Here is a 24,509-nt window from a genome sequence, read left to right as displayed (position 1 = left end):
TTCCCAACCATCCCATTGCAGTGGTCTGAGTGGGGCAGGGCCAGCAACTCGCAGCTGCGTGAACTAGGAGCCAACTCCCAGCTGAGTCCATCCGGGGCCCTGGGGAGCAGTATCCATAGGTAGCCTCTTCGCCGGACTCAGCATCAGCCCTGACTCACTAGTGAGACATTAAAGGGACAGACTAGGAGCAATCCAGGGAGACAGTTACCAGGCACCAGCCTGGCAGGGGCCCCTCGCCTCACCCAGGTGCATCAGCTGCAGACGCAGTGGTTCCAGCTGAGCCTTCTGTCAGCCCCTGTGAGCACCCGGGCCTAGGAGCCAGGGTGAGGGGAAGAGCAGGGTCCCCGGGCGATGCTCTGGAACTGCTCCCCACAAAGCCAGGCAGGACTCTGGGGAGCCTCCTCTCCCTCGGAGCAGCCTGTCTCCAGGGCAAGAAGCTCACACGGCTTCACCTCCTGGGTCTCTCCTTGGAGCATTCAGCATCCTCTGCCCCTCCGTGCACTTCCCACAGCGAGTCCGCCCAGGCGGGGTCCTGGGGAAGCCACCGGGTCCTGCCCCCACACTGCGCAGTCAGACGTGACTCTCAGCCAGCCAGTAAAGCAGAAGGTTTATTTGGATGACAGGAACACAGTCCAAGACAGGTCTTGCAGGCACAGACAGCAGGACCCCCTCAGTTAGGTCCATCTGGGGGCTCCGGGGAGGCCACAGCCCCGTTGGGAAGCCCAAGCCCCGTCGGGATGTCCCTCTCCCTTTCCAGCCAGCTTCCAAAACTGAAACCCCCCCTCCTTCTCTGGCCTTTTTCTCTTTCTCGGGCCAGGAGGTCACCTGATCTCTTTGTTCTCCCACACCTTTAGCAGCCCCTTGCAGGGGGGAAGGGCCGGGCCATTAGTTGCCAGGTGACAGAGGTCGGCCAGAAACTGAGGCACCAACACAGTATTCAGAGGAAACATTAAAAACAGCCCCACTTCGTCACAGGGGGCACCTCAGCGCTTGAGGTGAGGGGCAGGAGATGCTGCACCAAGGAGCTAATCAAACTTTTCTGCCAGATTCAAAAGAATTTCAGACCAAGGAAGTGCCAGTTTCAGGATGCAGCCCCAGCCCTTGGCTGGCACAGGGACACTGCAGAGCACCAAGCTCCTCCCCTCCCGTCCCGGATCTCTCCAGGCGGGGCTGAGAGCCCTGGCCTGAAACTGAGCAGTGGCCCTGCTGGGGGCTGGGGGGCTCCCAGAAGGAGAGGAAGGCAGAAGGGCCTGAGTGCATAAAAGGAGTTAGGCACCTAAGTCTGGGTTTGGCACCACTGCGATGCACAAAACTCCCGCTGAAACTCTGCAGGCGCCTAACCCCCCTCGGCACCTGTGTCTGTGAAGGTCTCACGCCCTTGCACCGATGTGTCTCCTCTGCAAACAGGGAGCAGCTGGTGCCTATCTCCCACTGGAGCGAGTCCCAAACCAGGGCCCAGGAGCGCTCGGCTGGGGGCCCCATCTGACAGGCAGGGGGACTGGCCTTACAGCTTTGAGCCCTGGGGGCAGGGTACTCCCTTGGGGTGTGGGAGACCTAATGGGGAGAGGGGGAATTGATCAGGGGCCTGGCCCCTCTCTGGGGAGTGCACGAGCCACTGGGCTCTGGCCTAGTGCAGTGTGGGGCTCCCTCAGTCTCTCCTGGTGGAGCTGTGGCATGTGGCCAATTAATGAACCAGTCATGGAGCAGGGGGACTGGCTCCTGGCTCTCCCGTGAGCTGGGTGCATGCTCTGCCCACTAGGCTACAGAGCCATTCTCAGGCTCGCAGCCTCTCTTTCTGGCCCAAGCGACTGAGAGAGTGAGAGCACCAGCGAGGGCACAAGCTGGGCGGGGGGTGGTGGTGACTGTGCAGCCTGCTGGTTAGAGCACTCACCCAGGAGGTGAGGGACCCAGTGCCCCAGCTCCAGGCTCCTGGATCAGAGCTGCCAAGGGGCAAGGGTCCAGGAGTGGGTGGAGGGGCCGGGCCCAGTGGCCCAGGAGAGCAGCGAGAGCTGGGGTGGGCAGTGCAGCCCGAGCCCTGTGAGAGGCCTGAGCATGGGCTGGGTGCAGGGGATCTGGCCAGTCCCCCAAGGGTGTGGCCTTAAGGTTATTGTGTGTGGCACTGCTGCACTACCTGGCCTGGAGCAGGCTCCTGTGGGGTGGGGGAGGGGGCATCTTGGCAGCAGCGTCTGCTCTGTGAAAATGTTTGCTAAGAAAGTGCAGCTCCGCCCTGAAGAAACCACAGCCGGGAGAGCCGCTGGCCTTTGAGCAGCCGGGTTCATGTTTGCAGAGCGCAGGTGAGGCTGCGCTCTGCAGGGGGAGGAAAGTGCCCGAAGAGCTGCAGGGGGTCCGAGACCTGTGCAAGGCACCGCGTGCCCCCGGCCTGGCTCCCGCCCTGCCGGCTGCCCCCGCCCCACAGAGCCAACCTGGGAGGGCTGCTGAGCCGGACCAGGAAGGCTGGGTGTGTCAGGCACGGCAGGCGCCAGGAGGACTTGCGGGAACGGGAGCTGAGTGGTGCTCTTGGCAGCTAAGCATGGCTGGCTGGAGGGGCCCCGCCACTCTCCTGGCCTATCTCCTCCTGTGCCCGCTCCCCTCCCCCGGCTGCCCTGCCGTCTGCAGATGCTCCTCTGGGGAAGTGGACTGCAGTTACCGAGCCTTGCGCGTTGTGCCTGAAAACCTGCCCACCAACGCCAGTGCCGCGTGGCTGGGCTACAACCACATTGCCGTCCTCAGGGCTCGCGCCTTCCACTCGCTGCACGCGCTGCAGAACCTCAGCCTGCGCAGCAATGTCCTGGTGAGCGTCCACAGCCAGGCCTTGGCAGGGCTCGGGGCGCTGCGGGAGCTGGACCTGAGCAACAACTACCTCACCGTGCTCACGGCCGAGACCTTCCTGCCTCTCCCAGGCTTAGTGACTCTCAACGTGGGGGCCAACAAGCTCGGCCAGCTGCCCCCGGAGGTGCTGAAAGCACTGCCCTGCTTGCAGGAGCTCTTTCTGCACAGCAATGCCCTGAGGTCCCTGCATGCCAGCGTCCTTCTGAACCTGCCTGCCTTGCGCTCCCTCACGCTGCAGGGCAACCCGTGGGCATGCACCTGTGAAATCCAGCCCCTCTTCCTCTGGATCATGGGCAACAGGGACAAAATCCAAGGTAAGACTGGAGGGGTGGCACAACAGCATGGAGGGCAGAGCGCGGGCCTAGGGCCGGGCAGGAATTTTTCAGTGACACGTTTTCTTCATTGGACAATCCAGCTTCCTTTTCACTGAACCCTCTTGATTCTGACACAACGTTCTCAGAGGCCGGGCCCAGACCCACCACTCCTGTATCTTGGGGGAGGGCCCTGGCCACTGGGCCATACAGTTGGTCTCTCTCAATCTCTCCTGTTTGAAGTTGTTCCACTTTGTAGAAATAATTCAATGGTCATTGGGCCAGAGCGAACACGTGCTATGAACTTGTAGCCTGGTGGGGGAGCCAGGCTGACGTCCTTGCCCCGAGTCAGGCAGAGCCCAGCCACTGGCCTATTTCAGGGTCTCCGGTTGTACAAGGTCTCATTTCCCTTCTGCTGCAGAGTTCTCAATTTCCAGCCAGCCCCACTCAACTCCCTCGCTCCCAGGGCTGGCCAGGCTGGGAGAAGGGAGTCTCGAGTGAATCTCATGCACTGCCGGCAGCAGATTTATTCCATCCTCTTGGCCAGAGGCAGGGTCCGTGGACATGAGGCTTCCCTAGGAGTCCCCTCCCCTTGAAGCAGGCGGGTTTGGGTTGCAGCAGGGGATGTGGCTGCATGGTTCCACCACACGGCTGGTCACACACGAATCCCTCGGGTGACAGCCCTGCTCTGAACGAAGCCTCCGGGGCCTGGTATTGGGCATCCCCTGCAATCCCCTGCTCTGCAGGGGCAGCGACAACTCACCGGGAGCAGGGCTGGGCCGGCAGGACACAGTGAGCAGGGAGTGAGGGCCAGGGCCTGACCCCCACTGTGGCCCCAGCCTGCTCACTGATGTCGCTGGCGAAGCCTGGGCGAGGCCGCAAGGAGTCAGCCCATGTGCCGCAGAGCCTGGGTAAAGGGGAATCAAGGACAGTCTACTGCCTAGGGACTTGTCCTGCTTTGAGCAGGGGGTTGGACTAGATACCTCCTGAGGTCCCTTCCAACTCTGATCGTCTATGATTCTATGACCGTGGGGCTGAGGGAAGGGAGCTCCGCACGGGCAGAGCCCTCTGGCGCCTGGTTTTGGATAGGCCCTCCTGCCATGGGCGCCGAGGGGCGTCCCAGGGTCCCCAGCTCAGGATAGAGAGTTTGGGAATGGTGAGGGGCCAGCCCCTCGCTGGGAGCAGTGTCAGTGCCAGGGAGGCTCCAGCTGTGGGGCACCACCAGAGCTGCCCTGTGCTCCAGCCCTTCCTCCCCTGGGCCCTGCGCTCTGCTCTGGACATCTCCCAGCCTACAGCAGCTCCCCTTGCCCTGCACAGCCCGTGTGCTCAGGGTGGCAGGGGCCAGATGCAGCACTTAGCTGGGGTTCTCCATCCAGGCAGCAGGGTGCCCCCGCGTTATCTCTCTGACTGGGCCTGGCTGGGGTAACGAGCGCCAGTCGGTGCCAGTCAGTGCCAGGCCTCTGTGATTTGAACCCTTACAGGGAGTTTCAGGTTGGCGCCTCTCTGTCCCCGGTCCACTAAGAAGAGGAGAGGCCAGTGCAGGTGGGGCTGGGAGGACGGGAGGCTGTTTATGGAGTTGCTCCAGGGCCCCATGGTGGGCACCAGATAGTGCCGTGTGGTTCCTGCCGGCTCCTCGGCTGAGAGCGGCACTATCTGGTGGGCGGGCGGCAGTGCCTCCTGCAGGCGGAGAACCCCCCCCCCCGGCTGATGGCGACACCCTTCCCGCTGCAGTGCAGGAGCAGGAGGAGCACATCTGTCCCTACAGCCCCCTCCCAGCTGAGGGGTGGCACCGCCCTCTGTGGGCATCATAACCTCAGCCCTGGGAGAGGGGCTGCCCCAGGCCCCGCCCCCACAGCTCCGTGGGCATCGTACCCCCAGCCCTGAGAGAGCGGCTGCCCCAGACCCCGCTCCAGTTCCTCAGCCTTTGAGCCAATTCAGCCTCCTCCCATCAGCCCCCCGACTTACTTCCTCGTGTGTATCACCATGGGCACCGACTCGCTCCCGGTGCCGTCGTGTTGAGGCAGGAGCCCTGGGCCTGCGCCCTGGCTGGGCGGGATGTTTCCATGACACTCCGTTGGGCTGACAGAATTAACCCCAGCTCTGCGCAGCACATTTCACCTGGCACCTGTGGCACTATGAGAAGACCGAGGGGGGGGGGGGGATTGCTCCTGGCCACTTAGCAGGCCATGCTCCTCCTGAGCGCTACCATCCTGCCCCACCGCAGGGCTGCCGTCATGGCCCACAGCCTGCCCCATCCTCCCAATGCTGGATTGTCCTGCGTGACCTCGCCCAGCACCAGCACACCCAGCCGGCCTGCAGGTCTTCCCCGCGGCTGCTGGCCCACCCTGCCCAGCACTGCCCTGCCCAGCCTCCCTCCCTGGCGCTGCCCTTCCTTTCGCTGCCCTCCTCCGGCCCAGGCAGGAGCCCAAGCCAGCTCCCATGTGCTGCTGCCAGGTTGGGAACCATGGCCCGGCCTGACCTTTGTGTCTGTCTTTCTCTGGCAGAGGAGAATTTGATCCTGTGCAGATTCCCAGAGCACCTCAACCAGTATCCCCTCCTGGCCATTGGCAACGAGTCCTTCAGCCACTGCCAGGAGAGCTTGCTGCACCCCCAGGACTACGCCTTCTTCCTGCTCATCGGCCCGGCCTCCTTCCTGGCCAGCATCCTCATCTGCCTCCTCCTTGGCTCTCTGGCCGTGGCCTATAACCACCTCCTGAACGAACTTTGCTATTGGTGAGGAGCCCACCCACATGGGAGTGCCATGGCTGCAGTAGCTCTGGGTGGCCCAGCAAGGGGACGAGGTACTGTCTGTGTCCCAGGGCTGGCAAGCATTGTCGTGGGCACTGGAAGAGAATTGTGTTACCTTCCCCTGCTGTGGGGCCTTTCCTTCTCCCCCAGGGGACTATGAGCACCACTCATGTTCCTTGGAACTGCAGCAAGGAACCAAGGGGGAAATGCCCAACGTTTCAGCAAGACTTCCCTGAACATCCATCTGCACTGGCTGGCGAGTGCTGGCTCCACCCCCGAGCCCTCCAGCTCTTTCCAAGAGCCTGCCAGTGAGGTGCCAATTGTTCTGATATGGAGTGAGAGCCAATAGGACTGGGCTGAGACCCCCCACCCATCATCTTCCACACCTGCCCCTGACCAGCAGCAGATGGGAACTGCTTTCACCTGGCCTGGTTCATGCCAGCACCTGAGAGGTGAAAGGCCCTTCTCTGCTTCCTAATTTGCCTCAAAGGCACCTAGAGGGGCGACCCTCCATTACCAGGACTCCAGTGTTAGCCGAAGGGTGTAACCGTCTGGCCTGCCCAGCCCAGTCCCCCAGTATGAACGTGACAGCCGGGGGCTGAGTGCAGTCCCTGCACCCATTCACAGGGCTAACACGATTGGGATGGCATGATAGGAAACCTGGTGCCTGCTGCAGTAGGGTGAGCTGAGAATTGCCTTTAGGTTTGCGGTGTTCTCAGTCTTTACTGCACTGGTGGTTGGGTAGCAGCCACAGTGTGCTCAGAGGAACGGTCAGGGTGTGAATGCTGCTACTATCCTGGAGAAATAGGAGCCATTTGCTCTGGTTCCAACTGTGTTTAGAGCAGAGCATGGGCAAATCAAACCAGAGGCACGCACCTTTCCACCCAGGGAACGGAGGCGGATGTTCAGGACGAGAGAGTCATGAGTAGAGAGCTGGAGCTGGGCAAACACTGAACAATGCTCTGGACCTACTTACATGAATGTCAACACTAGCTGGCTCTGGCCGTGCTCACTTCCTGTTTGCATTCATGTCCCACTGATGTTCCAGCAAACATGTCCCCGGACAGGAGAGCTCACAGGAATGGTACATTTTAGAGAATATTTGTGGCAAGTGAATTTTTGAACTTGTGACCGTGAGTGTGTGCTCTGGAAACCTGAACTGGGACCTGGCTCAACAATCGGGAACAGAACTATTCCTTGTGCCCTCTGTGTTGAGAGCTCAGATTGCAGACCTGGGCAATGAGCGCTCGCTGTGACCTACCGGCAGAGATTGGCCGTCAAGAGAGCTGCACTGGATTCTGGGAACTGCATTCTGGCTCCAAAGGGAGCATCACCAAATCGATTAGTCCTGGCTCCAGCTCGTCCTGCACGGCCAATGCTCCCAGAGCCAAAGCTAACCCCCAAGTCCGGGTTACCCACCCTACCAGTGGGGAATGACAATAGTCAGGTTGTCAGGCCTGAGAGCCACTCAGTAGCACAATGGAATCCAACACACGTGGAAAATGTGTTTCCATTACACACACACACCCCCCGTGTGCACCCCACGGGCTAGTCCCAGTAAAACACTGGGCGTTCCAGGGCAGCCTGTTCTCCCCTTCCCGCAGCACCATGTGTGCAGTGCTGGGAACACACGCAGGGATCTTAGGTGCTAAGGTGTAGTACTGTGTTATCTGACAGCAAACCCTCCACATGTGCTCCCCACCCAGTGTTCCCCCTCACCCACCATCCCCTTATGGCCCTTGAACCTCCATCTCCCCCGGCCTCCTTCCCTGCTGGCCTGGCCTCGCTCACTGCTCCTGTGGGGTTGGGTTGCCCAGTCCCAGGTACAGGCTGGGGACCCAGCACTGCTGCACCCACTAAGCACAGCCTGGACTCAGCCTCCCCATGTGCCCACAGGAAGTCGTCACTTTGGCCCCTCTCTGCATAGAGACAGGTGGAGCAGGAATGTGTGTGAGCCCTGCCTGGCAGCCTCCTGGTGCGTTGGGCAGTTTTCAGCTGCCACTCCTTCCCTCTGATCACCCATCCCATCAGTTACATAATCTATGGGGCTGAGACACACCCAGCCCTCCTCCTCTGGGCGCCTCTGGGTCCGGCACTGGGGGCCAGTCACTCCTAACAAATGGGGGTGGGGGTCACTTTTCAGTACAGGGGTCTGATTCTAAGGATGCAGGGATCTGTGCTTAAATCCATCCTGACACACTGTGGCTTCCTCTCCAGCCAGGGGGCAGGGTCGAGGGAGGGGGTGAGCCCTTTGCTCCTTTCTACTTATGACATTATCTGGGCATCATTTTAAGGGGAAATATTGTCTCAGCCTCACGCTGCCTTACTGCTTTGTTATTATTTCTTCCATCTCAGTAACAGGAGGAGTCGAGAGGTTGTTTTACCCCTGTATTTGGCACCGGTGCAACTGCTGCTGGACTCCTGGGTCCCGTTCTGGTGCTCACGATTCAAGGACAGTGATAAATTGGAGAGGGGTCAGAGAAGAGCCATGAGAATGATTAATGGAGTAGAAAACCTGCCTCATAGTGCTGGACTCAAAGAGATAATTCTAGTCTGCTTAACAAAGAGAAGGCTAAGGAGTCCCAGGCTGTGAGTATCTACATGGGGAACAAAGATTTAATGATGGGTGCTTCAAACTAGCAAAGAAAGGGCTAAGCTGAGCCAGTGGGTAGAAGGTGCAGCTGGACAGATTCCGAATGGAAATCAGGGGAGGGGTAATGGTCCATTGGAACAATTTACCAAGGGTCATGGTGGATTCTCCATAACTTGATTTTAAAATCAAGGTTGGGTGTTTTTCTAAAACTATGCTGTCAGTCAATAGGACCTATTCTGGGGCAGTTCTCTGGCCCAGAGGAGGTCAGACTAGATGATCACAATGGTCCCTGCCGGCCTGGGAATCTAAGAACCTGTACCCACCCATCTTAACCTGGGAATCCCTAATGCATTGTAGCCTAGTCCTCGCATGCGCCAGAATAATCTCCTTGTCTCTGTCAGACAGCTTGTGATGCCTCCTAATCCAGCTCCGGAGCTGCATGAGCACAAGAGAGGGGCTACTGACTGGCAGAGGGAGGCATTTTGATGGGTTAGCCAAAACAGTAATGACATCTCGGGCTGAGGGCATCACCCCTGCTTCCTAAAAGGTGCATGACCTTGGGGTTCTGCTGGTAACAGTCTGCATCTGCCCAGCAGTGCCCTTGCACTCCCAGGAAGACCTCGCCACCCCCTTCCATTGCTTTGTTGCTTCCAAGCCTAACCATTGTAATATGCTGTCCCTGGCACTGACCAAGCACGACCTGGAAGCTCTGGCTGCAGCCTGCATACTACTGGAGCAGACTGAGCAGAACCCATGAAAAGTGCTCTGTATGCTACTCCCCTTACCTACCCAATCCAGACTCCAATTCCACGGCTTGCTTCTCCTCCACAAAGCCCTGGATGGGTCAGGGTCTGGCTACCTCAGGGTGCTGACCTTGAGGAAGTCCCAGGCATTCCTGGAACGGATCAGGTACTGAGCTTCCTTAGTAAGGGTCAGAACCAGCTTCCACTGGAGATCAGGCGGAGGCTTCTGGCCACCAGAACATAAAAGACTCCTCTTCCTATGGACTCCTCTGCAACCCGATTTTAGAAGGCAGGTGCTGAAAGGCGGAGGGCAGTATCCGTGTGTGGCTGTAGCCGGTATATAACGGTATCAGCAAAGAGCACCCAGACACTACAGCAAAGGGTGTGTAAATTGCACTTCTAATAGTAAATAAAAAGTGACACCTCTGTATATAACCCAGTGCAATTGTGACTTCAGTCATGCAGTAAGTGCCGTTCACCGGAACAGCGCAGGGCTCAGCATACAGCCCCCAGCAATGACTCCATGGCGCCGAGAGCAGAGTTCTCGAACTCCTCCACTGGAAGAGCAGGGGCCAGGTTCTGCCCTCGGTGCCAGCTGTGCAGAGCCACCGCAGCCAAAGCAGAACTGACCCCCAGGGGCGGAGCTTCAGCTGGTGGCAATTAGCACAGCACCACTGACATCAGGGGAGTCCTGGAGCCAGGGCATGACATCGATTTACACCAGCTGAGGATCTGCCCCGCTGGGCTGAAAATCTGTCAGACGCCCTAGGACTCTGCAAACCTGCTGCCATGGTGAGATTCACCCCCAGTACCTACACCTAGGGACCCAGCCCCCAGCCTGCGGGGCACCTGCGTGCGGTGATGGGGGGCGGAGGATCTTTTTGTGACTGCTGGTTAAGGTCGTCCTGTTCAAGAGAGCTCCCCTGAGCTGCGAGCAGCAGCCCTGGCGCTCGAAGAGCTGCTTGTCTATCTAGCAATCATGCTCCTTTTCAGGCATGTAACAGGTTGCCTCTTATGCTAATGAGCAAAAAGGCAGCATGACCTGGTTCTTAGCATGCTAGTCACTTGGCTGTCAGTCAGCTAAGAACTGGCTGCAGCTGCAGCTGACTAGCAGGGCTCCCAGAAGCCTGGAAGGGAACAGGCTTGGGCTGCAGCTGTAGAATGTGTCTAGCTCAGCCAGTTTTCAGGCCGCGCGCTCCAGCAGCTTGTCTATTGTGTGACTACTGAGCACGTCTTCGCACGCTGTCTGGAGCGATGGCCCAGGCACAGATCAGCTCCGGGAGCAGTCTGGCTTGGGATCCCCTGGCATGTGGGCCCATGATCACACTCTCGCCAGGTCCCTCCCGGAGCTGGTGCCCATTGCTGGCTCTGCCACGTGTTGCTCTGCTCCATCCCTTGCCTTTTGTTTTGTTATCTGTAAACTATTTGACAGTAACGCCAGGTGAGGCTCAGAGTTGGTGGCAGCCGCTGGGTTTGCTGGGTGGGTCTCAATTGAAAATGGCTACGAAATGAAGGGAGGCCCGAGGCAGTGGAATAAACCTCTTTATGGTCCAGTTTGGACTTCACCCGGCTCTGGCAAAAGGGTGTTTTAAGTTACATGACACCAAAGTATACATAGCGTGGGCCAAATTCTCAGCTGGAGTAAACTGGCCTCGCCTGACTGGAATCAATAGTGCCACTGCAGTCAACGGAGGTTCGCTGATTCATGCCAGCTGAGAATCTGGCCCACTGAGTCTGGAAATACTGTACAGTCCAATTCCTTCTGCAGTGGCCAGCAGCCCTGGGGGTTAAAGTACTGGAGGGGAAGGTAGCTGCTGCTACGCCATGCCATGGCATAGAGCGGCCAGCGCACCCAGGTGGGGCTGCGGTGGAGTGTCACACTGCAGACAGGTTTGCTTTTAAAAAATGTATCTACATTCCACATGCAAGAGTTAAATAGACCAACAGCTTTGCACGCACACGACACACTGTACACGGGGGAGCGCCTGCCTGCTGTGCAGTTGCTAGAGAATTGACTAGACAGTGCAGTGGGGTTCCAGGCCGGCACTGCTGGCCACGTTCATTCCCCGCTGCCTGACAGGAGACGTCGGCATCTGGAGACGTACGAGGCGGGATGAATCGGGCAGAGCATGGACAAGAACCTTGGGAATGGGCAAGTGTCCCTCCGAGCGCCCCCTCTTCTGCGGCTCGTCCGTTGAATGTGTGGTGGTGACTCGGTCACCATGATGGGTGGGCTGTGCCTAGGCGCTGACTGTAGAGATGCCAGTGGTGCCAGGCTGACTGCGAGCTCTTGTGGCGTGTTCAGAGGAGGCCTGGTGGTGGCGCTAGTGAGCTCACTTTTCCGGTTCAATGGTGAGTGCAGGTCCGGTGGGTAAGGATCCTGCCAGTGTGTGTGTAGCACCGTATTCATGCCCAGGGCACACTGCTCACAACAGCCCTCGTTAGTGGTGCTGGGAGGCCACGCTGTGACACTAGAAGCACTTGAGGGCATTCAGCAGGAACGTCAGTCTAGCCCCTGTGAGGGGACAGGGCAGAAAGCCTTTGGCCGTTTGCTATGAAACGTGAGCTATGGAGATTGCTGCAGCGTGAGCTGTGGAGATGCTGGGGCAGCGAGGTGGATGGCAAAGACAAGGGATGGACCAAACTCTCCACAGCAGTGATCTCAGTGCGCGCCAGTGCCTGGTACCAAGGCTGCTTTGCCTTGTTACTAAACATGGCATTGCTGGGCTGAGCATCCATCTGCAGCGGTGCTCAGTGTGGCCTGGCCCGTACAAATGTCTTGTGTGCAGACGGCCTCAAGGGGGAGCTCAAAACACACTGACAGGACCTCACCAAGCAGTCAGCAATGGTTCTCCGAGCCACCTCTGCCACAGCAGGGTGGAGTGGTGCCAGCAGTGGGGAGCTGAGGGAGGGAGGGAGGTGGTTACTCATATAGCAAATGGCCATGTAGAAACAGATGGCTAATGTGGGCGCAGGGCAGGGGCTGGCTTGGTGCAGACAGGAGGGGTGGGTGAATAGGGAGCTGTGGACTTTATCATCATCTGGAAATGGAGAGAGCTGGAGAAAAGGCTCTTCCCAACTGTAGCCAGAGGGAACATGTTTCATCAATGGACTGTGTGGCTGCACCCGCTCCCTGAAACGACGACACCAGAACAGAGGCAGACATGTGCCTTGCGTGCTGAGCTATGGACAGGAACCAGCAGCTCCAGTGCTACCAGACCACGTCACAGTCCTCCTGTGGCATGTGAAGTATGTGGCAGAGGCTATGATAGTCCATACACATGCTTAGGAACAAACAAGGTCTCAGCAAATTGTCCTCCACCCCCTGCAAAGGATGCAACATCCACTCCTTCCCTGCCTTTCCTGCCGCTGCTCCATGAGACGGCCAGGTGCCGTGGGCCGTTCAGAGCCGTCTCCTCTTGCCTTAATTCCAACTCATCTGCAGCCAGTGGAAATACTGAGTAAAACATAGCATGACGTGGAAGTGATCATCTCTGTACAGTGCAGCTCCAGAATGGTCCCTAGTTCTGTAGTGCAATCTGGGGCGTTACGTGTCAGTGGGACCAGGAAGGGCAGGAGAGAGACAATGCAGTCACTGCGTATGGATGGAGGATGCATCCCTCTTGACTCACCAGTCAGGACCCATCAGTGTCCCTTTGAAAGGAAGTCCTGGGCTGGGCCGTCTTAAACTAGGGACTGATGGCTCCTGCTGGAGGACGTCACACCACAGTGCTGACTGAGGGGTCGGAGAGGTTGAGCTGCCCGGTGATGTCAGTGGGATGATACTGCTGCAAAAGACAAATACACAGACAAGGAGAGCGAGATGTTAGGCAGCCCTGGCACTTGCCCGCCTGGCGCAGCTCATTCAAATGTGTGTCCCTACAGGGTAGCACTCAGGGATGATGCAACGGCAGGAAAACTGTTGCAGTCTTAGTGTCAATTACAAATGCAATCAAAGCTTTTCCATAGGTTGCTGCAGACAGTTCCCAAGCACCCCTACAGCTTGGCTTGGCGGAGAGTTCACTGGAGACAGTACAGTTTCTACAGAATATGGCAGCTTCTATAGCGCTCGGTGAACAATTCAGTCTCAGCTCCTGTGAGGAACTGAGATCAAGAAACCCCGTGAATCAATCTGAGCCAGCCCATTGGGCCAGTTATCATTGGGCTGCTTCATTTCACTTTTAGGTCAGGGCACGTGGCTTCCCTGTCCCAGTGTTTGCTTTTGACATTCCCCTCAAGTGGGTAAAGAAATGTGCCCCATGGTTTAGTTGTGATAAATTGTTGTTAATGTGAAAATGCCAACGTACGACATGCAGTAAAGATGTGGCCTGGAATTTGGTTCCTGCTTTTCCTACAGATTGAGTTTGGCAAAAGCTCATTTGGAAACACCTCCCCCACCCCTCACAGGAGGCAGAAATTGGTTTGAACCGCTAGTAACCAAAACTACTCCCTCCCTAAGAAAAGGCTTTTAAAACTAAACAGACTTCCTTTCTGCTGATAGGCTCCCTGCCTGAGCACCATAACCCCAAGCACTGTGCCCTCCAAACCCACCACCATGAGCTCAGGGAGAGGGTACAACATCACCCAGAAGGAACAGGAGGGGTTTACAGATCCCAGACATGGCCCGTCAGTCCCATCTCCTTGTCACGTTGGTAGAATAATACCCTCCTGCACAGCTAAGGCAGTGCCCACTGAAGCCAAAGGAAGGAGATTCCAAAGGGCGATGAATCAGGCCCCTAAAGAGGAACTTCCAACTTTCCTCCATTTGAGTCTTAATCTCTAGTTATAGACAAATCAATTCTCAGAGACAATCCTCTCCCTCCCCAGCCCTGCCCCTGCTAACCACTTCCTTCTGGCCCTGCTGGAGCCCTGCTTCCAGAGCACAGAAACCCAGTGCAGGGTTTACATACTGAACAGTCAGGACAGAAATTGATAATGCTCTGATCATCCCTCTGGCCCGCAGGGTCAGCTGCATCCCATGCTCTGTGTGAGGAATACGGCCTCTCAGGTGTTGTCCAGGGCAGTCTGGGACCTCAGGTGGGCTCTGTAACGATTGGTTGCCCACCAAAGTGGTTTTCAGTGGATTGCATGGCTCTCAGTGGGATCTTTGGAGAGTGTCTGGCATTTATTTGTGCCTTGTGCCATGTTTTTCATGAGTGTGTCCATCTCATTCTGTATCTACTGTTATTTTGCCATTTTGTACTGTTTCTAGGGGGATTATGTGCATCTCAGGTTTGTCTATAGGCGTTATGGCCTCTCAAATGCCATCTATGGACTAGAGCAGACGCAGTGTGAGCTGAATCTGCGTGGATTATGTGTGGCTCGGTCTGTCTTTGTGGAAAGCCTGCTGGTGTCTTAGGAGACTTTGTGCTCCGTCACTGGGTGTTACAGGCATCACAAGCAGTGTCTGTAAGGGACGCTCCATAGTTACAGCTCAAGTGAGTTTTACACTTAAAGCCACAATCCCGTCTCTTGGTTCTATTGGAAACATACACTATTGTGTGAAAGATTCCAGCAATTGTTCTTTGAATACTAAATGAATGTTCTGGACATGCCAAGTAATTCCAGTAATAAGTTTATGAGCTAAAATTAATGTTAAAATTGGGCCTTGAAGAAAGGGCCTTCAGTTGTCCCAAACCCACAACCATTGTCTAGTCACACGAGCCCCAGCCGAGAGGTGAAGCCGAGGTATATCTGGTGCAATGGGTAGTTTTTAGAAGCACTTTTAAGGACTAGTCCCCATTATTTTTTGTAAATGAAAGTTTCTCCTCTAACAGAGGCTGAAGAGTAACGGCCCCCTTCACAGAAACTCAGCACGACTGTTCTCTCAAGATGGCTGCCGTTTCCTATCACTCTCAATGGGAATTAGGCTGCCCTTAGCAAAGATGTCGCCCAATTCCATTCATTGGTATTTCACAGGGCTCTTCGCTGCCTTCTGACTGTACTTCTCTGCAAGCAATTTGGCTTTGTTTCCACTGAAGAAATATGGGAGGCGCTGGCCATCTTCGTGAGGGGCTTTAAACCCATTGAGAGTAAGAGATGACGCCATTTTGAAAGAGGCACTGTCTGCACCCCTCCCTCCTTAACCTCCAAACCCCTCTGGCTCCTGGAGGTGAGCGCGGCCCATCACCTGCAGCAGCTCTCACTAGCTGCTCTTCTCCAGGAGGTGGACAAGTGGTGACGGCATCCAGACAGTCAGAGGGGCTTTTCCCCTGGGGAAGAGCTGAAAATGATGTGAGGGCTGGAGCTTCTCCACTCATTGGCTGAGACTGGCTCCAGCAGCACTTAAAATTGTGTTGCTCCAAAGCGTTGGCACTAGTGCACGTGTGTACATGTATGGATGTGAGTGTGCACGTGTGCCCACACGCATGCAAGGAACGTCTGGGGTTCAGAAGGCATTTGGGGGAGCCCGCCCAGGGGAATGTGCAGGGCAGGAAGGGGAGGGAACGGCAAGGCATGCGCTGGCTGATTTGCATTGCACTGCCAACACAAAGCAGCTGTAAGCCCATTGTAACTGGCCAGGGCCAGACTGGCATAAAGCAGCCAGTGTACTGGTGAATTTGGCCATAAATGTCACAAGACAAGACAATGATTTCAGATTGAAACAATGTCTCTGTCAATCATGGCAACGGTTGTGTGGTTTCTTGGTTAGCGTTCACAGACGAGATTTTAAACAATTTTAAAACCAAGGAAATGTCCGGATAAAAACTGTGTTCAGCTGGAGTTCATGTTGGGAGCTCGTATCAGTAATTTAGGGTAACGCTGCTGTAATTATCCCCAAACCAAGCACTATAACGCCAAGAACATCAGCGCTCCAGCTGACCGTAGAAGAAACTCAAACATGTTAAGGAATGAAATGGAGCTGAGGTGCCCAAACAACCTGACGTCTGCCTTGTAGTGACAAAAAACAGCCAACAAGCGAACGTCTTTACAACCCAGTTTAATCTAATCTGGGATCCCGGGCCAAGGGCTGTGTGGAAACTATCCTCACTTCTGGTTCCAGGGAACACGGCAGCGGGACAGACTGGGCCTAGGCGGGAGAAGTGCCCAGCTCTCAGTCATGGCAGCTGCTGCCCTAGGCAGAGCCACCGCATAATCTCGAGCTGGCAGAGCCTCCGCCCACCCCCACACAACCAGCGGCAGGGAGTCTTGGCCGCTCCTGTCTCCTGCGGTTAACGGGGCACAAGAAGATCCCTGTGAACTAGGCCGGCGTTGGGGTGCACCTTCCCGTGCCAGCTTGTGCGAGGGCCACAGGCTGTGCTCGGTGGGGCGTGAGGCCAGTGACCTGGCCAGGAGTGTGAAAGGCTGGCTGGAGGGTGAGACCCTTCACGCTGCTGCTCCAGGGGGTGCCGGTGCCCTGCTGCTGGGCTGGGCACCCGCTGGAGGCATCATTCTGGACGTACTGGAGAGCAGTGAAGGGTGGTGGGAATAGGGCGCTGCTATAGAGAGTAACTGGGGAGGGGTACGGCCCCCAGCCTCATTACGGTGTCACGCCTTTCCTTCCCTGAGGCGGGAGCCCCGGGGGTCTGGGCGCCTGGAGGTGCTGTCACGTGCGCAGCACCCACCTGTGTGTGGGGGTGTCAAATAGTCCAGGCCCCAGGCAGCCCTGACATGCACAAGGAGCCCCTCTCTCCCCACAGCGGAGCACTTACCCCAGCTGGCCTGCCTCTGACCCAGCTCCCGGCCCCCCGCTCTCCAGTTTGCTATTCCAGGCCAGACTTACCCCTCTCCCCTGCCCAGGGCACTCCAGCCCCGCTCTGGGTTAGTGGTTAACTTTGGAACAAGGGGCCTCATTTCCTCCTTGGTTTCCTTGGTGTCAGGGGTTGGCATTAGTCACCAATGCCACACGCAAAACCCACGAAGGAACCTTTCAGCTCTGTAGCCCAGCCCAGCTCCCCAGAGCCTCCCCCCTCCTCCTTCCTCACCCTCTGCTCCCCCCTCCGTGCTCCGTGCTTCCAGGTGGAGAGACATTTAGCGGGAGTGACATCATGGGGCCCCCAGCAGGCAATCTCACCTCACACCCTCCTGCCTGCTCAGCGGTACTGGGTTTCGGGGATGTGATGTGATGTGATGGGGGGGTCATTAGTGCAGGCTGAGAGCTTCTCCGCCTGGAGAGTGCAGCACGGGTAACACTAGCGCTGTGGTTCCTTCCAGTCTGCTGTCTCTGATCCCTTCCTCAAGGTGCCGGGGGGCTTCCCCTGCGTTCTCTGAACCAGCTGGCATGTGCTGCATATCCTGAGATGACAGCCAAGGTAAAGGATCCCGTTCGGTGAGATGGCAGCAGCAGTGGCTTCTAGGGAAGGGGCAGCCCAACCCGGCCCAGCTGAGGGCTTGGCTGGTCAGCAGCTCGCTACTGATCCAAACCGTGCGCTACATCACTTGGGAGCAAGCCTCTACTTTAGCATAAAATGGAGTCACCCCCATTTTGCATACAGAGCCATGGCCCAGAGAGACTACATGTCCCATCATGCATTGGGAACAAGATGGACCATCACATGCTAGTTCCTGAAGGTCCCTCTAGTCTCTGTGGGCTGCACCTCTGTGTTAAAGGTTAAGTGAATTGCAGAGCATGGTGGGCTGCGTTTTGCCACCCCAGTTTCATTAATGGCGCTCCGTTCCCAGCCATGCATCATGTCTAACAGCCTCCATGTGAACCTGCCCTGAGCAAATCTGCAATGGGCAGAAATCTGCAGATCAGGGCAGGTCGGAGGTGGTTTCAGCAGCCTGTTAACTGTGATGCCTGGCCCAAAATGGATCTCCCATATCCAACTGCTACAACAGATTAGCCAAACTGCAGAGAGTGGCATACAACAAGAGGCACCATGCAAAGGGCACCGATGGGGCATTGGCTTTTAGTTCAACAGCCCAACCTGATTGAGTTGTGTCTGAACTGCTAACTGGAGAGGACACAGTATTTCCATTTGACATTACTGGGCTTTAGAGGCAGCAAGCAGTTGTACTCAAGCAGCGAAATACACTATTTGAATCAGGTTGGGTGTTTAAAAACTCCTCTCTCAACCATCGGTGTCTCTCTTCTAGAGCTGAATTGACGCTGCTCATAACCAGAGACAGCTGTTACTTGTGCACTTAGCAGTAAGTCCTGAGTGCTCTCAGTCACAAACAAAAACCACATGTAGAGAATGTGACACGCATGGCTCTCGGTGAGGTGAGACAGTGCCTAAATTAAACCGGGGTGATCATTTCAGGCATACAATGACAAACAGTTACAGGAACACTCAGGAACAGGAAAAAAATAGTCATTGTTTTCCAACGGTAAGCACCAGTACGGTGAGTAAACTCAAAACTCAACCAGTCAAAAACAAAACAAAAAACTCGGTAGCATCTCCAAACTCATCACAGGACTACAGACCAGCTCCTGCCTGCTCTCCAGGAGTCCCCGAACCCTTTCAGGTACACGGGAAGACTGACTCACTGACTGACTGTTGACGAACATGAGGCTATGCATGTACACTGGCAGCTTCGGGATGGGTGTGTGGTAGTCGATGGGATGGCAGAAAAGAGAGAGAGAGAGAAAGAGAGAGGGCAGAATTGTTCTTCTTCCTCTTACCGTATCTTTGGAGGACCTACGTCTCTTGAAGCTGGAGGCCAGGGTGGAGGTGATGGACCTAAAAGTGGCTTTCTTTTTAGGGTCAGGTTCTGCTCTACCACTTTTTCTATCCTAAAATGAATATGTATAAGTGATTAGATCTCTAGTGTGTTGTTTGAATCTCTAAATCTAGTTGAATACTGCCCCATGTTATGTCCTTCATTTAGGTAAGACGGCTACTGGAGATGTTCTGCTGGTGTCACTCCCAACTCCTCCACGAGGGGCCATCATGGCCCTAACTTGAATAAGGAATTACAAGGGGGCTATGACTAGCTGGACTGGCCTAGGATCTGGAGAAATGCAAACCCCTTTGGGGGAGTAGCCCTGTTCTTTTCTGTGTCCATTTAAAGGTCTGTATGGCTGGCCTCAATTCCCGGGGGAGCCAGTTAAAATTCGGTGGCTAAATGACCTTTGGTTCCTAACAGACATGTCTGCATGACTCCTGCCCCTTGCTTCCAGAACTAGTCTAGCTAGACCGAGAGGTGAGATGCTGCACCTACCACTAAAAAAAAATGCTCTGGGCCTTTTCTGAAGCTGAATCCTAGCGCCACAAGAGAGAGAGAGGACTGCATTGAAAGAGAAGTCATTGTATGAATATTCTGTAAAAAATGTATTCAAAAATTTAAATGATGCATTTGAGCAAAGCTGAACGTTTTCCAAAGGAAAAGGGAAAAAAAAAGGAAAAGAAAGGAAAGAAGCGAAGCGTTAGCGCTATGACATCATCAGGGGTTGGAATGAACTCAAAGAGAAACAGAACTCAAAAATGTAGCCATGGGTGTTAGACAGTCGGACCTGGTTAACACAGGCTGGGAGCACCAGCCGCCGGGGGCACAGGGCGTTGTTAGTGGTGGGGACCAGCCAGATACCACGACGGCAGAACAATTCCTCCCCGGTTGCTTTAGTGCCAATGAGCGTGACCTTTTTGGATGGGGAAGGAGTAACCAGGTCTGGCTCTATCACCGCCCGGGGGTAACCAAAATGTATCCCGCTGGTGCGTAGTGCATGCTCGGGGGATACATTTCCTCCTCCTTTTCAGTACTCTCTTTTGCGGACATGCACAAACGGAAAAGAAAGCAAGATGGATGGAATGAAATGTCTTTTTCTTCCATGGCATCTCAGGAAATAGCCATGGCAAAACTGTGATCCCAAAACCCATTATTTTTGTTTGTTTGGTTTAACAAATAAATCTTTCCACTTGCCTACCTTCTAGTAATGTACCAGATACTAGTGGTCTGACGTTTCCTCCTGTGGAAAAGTCTTACATTGTCAAACTGATCTTTATCATGAGACTCTGTTTATACCCACAGGGTGACATGCGTAGCTCACAGTCCCACAGATTCTGCCCAGTGACCCAGTGCAGTATTTTCTAGAAGGTTGGCAAGTGAAAAATGGCAGTGTGACTCTAGTGCTCTGTCCCAGCAGACTTAACCACTTCAGTGCTGCTGCTTTTTGGAAGCAAAGGAAACCAGAAATGGCTTTTGCAATACAGTATTAGTGAACTGAGCCCAAAGAGCTCTGTTAGTCTAATAAAGTAAAGAGCAGCCAGTCCTCAGTCTTTCCCCTTTGCTGCTTTCAGGGAGGTCATTTACACCTGAGCAGCCCTCTCCCATGTCATAGTCAATGCTGCTATCACATGGCCATTTCATTTCACTTGTTTACAGCAACACGGCTTTGAAGGTTCCCAATCACTGTTTCTCTCTCTTTCATTCACACTTTCTTTGGATAGTGATTTCGGATAAAGGATCCGTTCCTCTTTGAATGCTGGGTTGCTTCCCCAAACACGAGAAACAGCCCGGACAGTTCAGAGAGAAACTCCAGATGTCCTAAACTGGGGCCAGGGACATAGCAAGGGTTAATCCCATAGCAGCTGGGAAAGAGAGAAAGTTTAGCCAGGCCAGCTGGACCGGGCTCACTTATGTTGCTATGATAAGGTGTCAGGCACACCAGATTCCCTCCAGATCCTGCCTCACTTGAGGGGCAAGGAGAAACGACCCCTTTGTAGACAAGAGAATCCATAGCAAGCAATGGCCCTTTGGAATGAGCCCTGGGGAATCTGTGCTCTAACAGAAACAGGCATGATTAGCCCCCAGCATGAATCGTGGGCATCAAGAGATGCCCATGTCTCCAAATCTGTGGAATCCAATTGACAAGAGCACACACCACCTCTTTTTGGAATCAGTCCCAGTTATGAAGGTTGCAACTGCACTTACACGGGGGGTTGCTTTGGCTGTGTTTCATTAATGGTCACGCGAGCCTTTCCCCCCACAGACAGCAGCAGAACAGGGCGCTCATCGACAGCAGCTTAATGCTGTGATCATCTGCTGTCAAGCGCAGGCAGATGCTGGTCCGTCAATGCAATGGCGTTTTAAAGGAGCTGTGCTGGCACTGTTTGCTCAAATAGAATGAGACCCGGCTCTTGCACGTAGTCTCCAGCCGAGCAATGTGCCAGACCACCCCTGGGAGCACAGTTGAGAATGAAGCGATTTTTTGCCAGGTGTCCTGGTTAGATTTGTGCACCACTCACCTCCTGGGAGAGATTGCATCAGACAGTGTGTTAGTGCCAAGGGGAATTCCCATTGAGAAGGCAGGGAATCCAGGCCTTGGTCGCTAGCAGCACAGTCACCCCCATAGTTAGTAGGGACCCAGGGGAAGGGGCGGTGGGGCCCCTGGGCTATCCCATAGCTCTGTAGTCACTGATTTGGTGAAGTAATGGAAAACGCACCTGTTGGAGATTTGCTCTAAAAACGGTTTGTCCTACCTGCAGGTTTTTCCGCCACACATTAACGGCCGCAAACGCCAGCTGCATCTGCTTCCTCCGCGCATCCTTATGCCTTTTGTAAGCTATTTCTATGAATATTAAAAATATCCCGGCAACAATACCTCCAGCCACCAGCATAAATACACCTGAAATAAGCAGGAAAGTTACACAGAGGACAATGGAAACAGCATCACGATACTTCATTTCCCTTGTAGAATTACAACAACCCTTTGCACGGCAGTAGCTTCCTGCAGCCAGGGATTCTGCCCCCAGACATGCCCAAGGGTGGAGCACAGCAGAAGGCGAATACTGCAGAGCCTTTCCATGAGGATTCATTTGCATTTACACCCTTTTTTCGCTCACTTCCTGGGAATATCCTCGCAGGGACTTTACCAGCAGGGATGTTCATGGAAAGAGGGAATTTGAAGGGAACACGGCAGAATATTAATGAAAAGCTAATTCTGAGTTTGGATTATTATTATTGGTTGTATCCTTGTAGCACCCAGAGGCTGCAATCAGGGACAAGGGCTGTACAAACAACTGACAGAGACACCAGCCACCCCGGAGAGTCCACAGGGATACACTGGGAGCCTGACACATATCAGGTGACTCTGTGTCCACTCGAGGGTGTATGTGTGTGTGTGTAGTGAGGTTGCACATGGTGCCCCTTGACTGTGGTGACCACTTTGGTGGCCAAAACTATGGGCCGGGAGCAGGGGAAATCAATTGTAGAGGGATGGGACAGTGGAGGTGTGGCCATACTGAGTCTCAAGTGGGGGCAGGAGAAGGGAGGGAGGAGATGGAGGAGCCTGGTCCCTCTCTCTCTGGGCAGTCCTCACACTTGCTCTGGGAACACTGACCAGTGATGCATACAGGCAGCACAGCTTGGACCCCAAACACCCCCAAACAGCACTGGGGAAGGAGCCACTGATGCAGCATTACTGTTGGGACTTCCTGGGTGATTCCCTGTAGGGTGAGGATGTCCGAGAAAACTGCCATCTGGTTGCAGACAATTTGCAAACAGGAAACATGGCAAAACTAATTGAAGAAATTCTTCCTTACCAATTACGGCCGCCCACCCCCGGTAGGTATCATTCTCCCCATTTTCCAGAGGGAGAAACTGAGGGGAAGCAACTTGTCCAAAGTCACACAGTGAGTCTGGGGCCCTGCACCCCAGCCTCCTGCTCTAGCCACTAGGCATGCTGCCTTCCTTACATTCTTGGCTCATGATGCTCAGCTAGTTTTCTCCTGCCCTGGTTCCCTTGAGGCTCTGGCTGGGATGCTGGGCTCTGCCTTGGGGACTGACTGTGATTTCACTGTGGCTTGGCTGGAGGAGTGGGAGGTGAGTCGTGCTCAGAGAGGGTGACATTTAAAATCACAGGCTAATGGGGCCTCAAAGGGGAAGATTCCGGGTGCAGGGGCCTTCAGAGCCATTTCTGATCCCCCAGTGGGAACAGGACATTGCTCAACACAGCAAACTCCCAGACCACAGGGACGCGCAGCCCCAGAAGTGGAGTTTAGACCTCAGGAGAGCTGGGAGGGTTAGAGTGAAGGAAAGCAGGTTAGTGAGCCAACAGGAAGAAAGAGGTTTGCAGAACAAACCTGCCATATTTTCAAAGGTGAGTGTTGCTGGGGCATTGCTACGGGAATCACACTCCTGATACCTCACCCAAGTCTTGTCCAAATCCTCCATGAAGCCGTTCTCATGGGATCTGAAAGCACAAGGAGACAATACAGAGCGTTCACTGGAGACCACCGCCCGGCTCAGTGGGCGCTCGCACTGACACTATGGGAGCAGGGGAACTCAGAAACACCAGCCCGTCTCATTCACACCTGCCCACATCACCCTCACTCTCTGCACTTTAGCTTCACTGCCCCTTATGCTAGAGGCTAGAAGGAGCTGCTCTGCGTTTGCTCTTGGCAGGCTGTGCTAGAAGGGGGGTGACGTGTGTGCAAATGGGCGGAGGAGCACATGCTGGCTCCAGGCAGAGCACTGTGTGTGCACTGCACAGCATGCATGTGTATTCTATTTATGTGCACACATAGTCCTGCCTACAGTGAACCTGTGCACGTGTAGTGTGTGTGGCTGTTACTGGGTGTGCAAACGTGCATTTGTGAAGCGTCTGGGGCACAGTTAGTGCCACGGCCCATCATTACGCAATCCTGGAAGGTGGGTCTCCACAGGCAGAGTTCGGGGGCTGCTGGGAGATTAAATCCACCTGTCAGGTAATGCACAAGTAAAGCAAACCCCTCAACGTGCAGCTCAGAAACAGGCTCCATGTCCATCGGCTCTCGCACCCCAGAACCAAGGGGCTCAGTTCATGAGAGAAAAGCTCCATTTCCCGAGCACAGAGAGGCCCAGGCTGGGCAGCGAGCGGCAGCTGAGGGGGAACCAGGGGAGTCTGGACAGAGTGGGTCGACTAGCCGCTAGGAGATTATAATAATTAAAATCCAGCTGTATCTTCAGCTCCCTAACATCGCCTGGTCCCCAGTCAGAGCCAGTCCCGTGTAACTATGGAGATAGGGGACTGGAGACCAGCGGGAGGTTTGACAGTGAGCTGAACAGTGCAGGGGGCGGGTGACTACTTGCCCTGGGGCCACGTGTCATGCGTCTGCACCCGGAACCAGCAGCTCATGGGGCTCAGTGCTCCAGGGCAGCATCCCGAGGCCAGAGCTGCTGAGCTGGAGGAGCAGAGAGGCCAGCATATGGGGGCATCGTGGAGCTGGCCCATCTCAGCACTGAGTTTCCTGCTCCTCCCATTGAGGCAGCCAGCTCTGTGCTGGATGGACAGGAGGGACACCCCCACCAGATGAGACCCACCTTCCAACAGGCAGAAGGGCCTGAGGAGGGTGCTGAAGAGAGCCTGGGTGAAGGCAGCGAGTGTGGTCCAAAGACTGGCACACTGGCTAGCGTTGAGGG

At 55.2% G+C, this 24,509-nt stretch overlaps 2 protein-coding genes across 16 annotated transcripts in view; one reads left to right on the top strand and one right to left on the bottom strand.

The window, feature by feature from the left end:
* Nucleotides 1-2,277: 2,277 nt before the first annotated feature.
* Nucleotides 2,278-5,877, top strand: LRRC26 (leucine rich repeat containing 26). The gene is made up of 3 exons (XM_039506995.1): nucleotides 2,278-2,294; nucleotides 2,617-3,143; nucleotides 5,645-5,877. Exons 1-3 carry the CDS (start codon nucleotides 2,278-2,280, stop codon nucleotides 5,875-5,877), a joined length of 777 nt encoding a protein of 258 aa, XP_039362929.1.
* Nucleotides 5,878-12,149: 6,272 nt separating this feature from the next.
* GRIN1 (glutamate ionotropic receptor NMDA type subunit 1) overlaps nucleotides 12,150-24,509 on the bottom strand; it is a 75,191-nt gene continuing 62,831 nt past the window's right edge. For 2 of the 15 annotated variants that reach the window (XR_005589917.1, XR_005589912.1), the window contains 6 exons: nucleotides 23,192-23,301; nucleotides 21,590-21,735; nucleotides 19,332-19,397; nucleotides 18,793-18,903; nucleotides 17,239-17,459; nucleotides 12,150-13,012 (listed from right to left, as the gene is read on the bottom strand). Coding sequence is in view for 9 of the 15 variants with exons in the window: in XM_039506554.1 (XP_039362488.1) it covers nucleotides 12,944-13,012; nucleotides 18,793-18,903; nucleotides 19,332-19,397; nucleotides 21,590-21,735; nucleotides 23,192-23,301 (502 nt within the window). In the remaining 6 variants the exon portion in view is untranslated. Of the gene's footprint in view, nucleotides 13,013-17,238; nucleotides 17,460-18,792; nucleotides 18,904-19,331; nucleotides 19,398-20,034; nucleotides 20,077-21,589; nucleotides 21,736-23,191; nucleotides 23,302-24,509 lie in introns of those variants that run through there. The other 13 variants (XR_005589913.1, XR_005589915.1, XM_039506555.1 and 10 more) reach the window with 10 other exon arrangements.

This window comes from Mauremys reevesii, linkage group 19, assembly GCF_016161935.1.
Source record: "Mauremys reevesii isolate NIE-2019 linkage group 19, ASM1616193v1, whole genome shotgun sequence".
Lineage (NCBI taxonomy): Eukaryota > Metazoa > Chordata > Testudines > Geoemydidae > Mauremys > Mauremys reevesii.
This window is presented reverse-complemented; position numbering and strand designations above follow the sequence as displayed.

Bases quoted from the DNA above. Each gene is read 5' to 3' on its own strand.
- LRRC26 (XM_039506995.1), top strand. The intron at 3,144-5,644 runs GTAAGACTGGAG...TTTCTCTGGCAG, and splicing joins CAACAGGGACAAAATCCAAG to AGGAGAATTTGATCCTGTGC.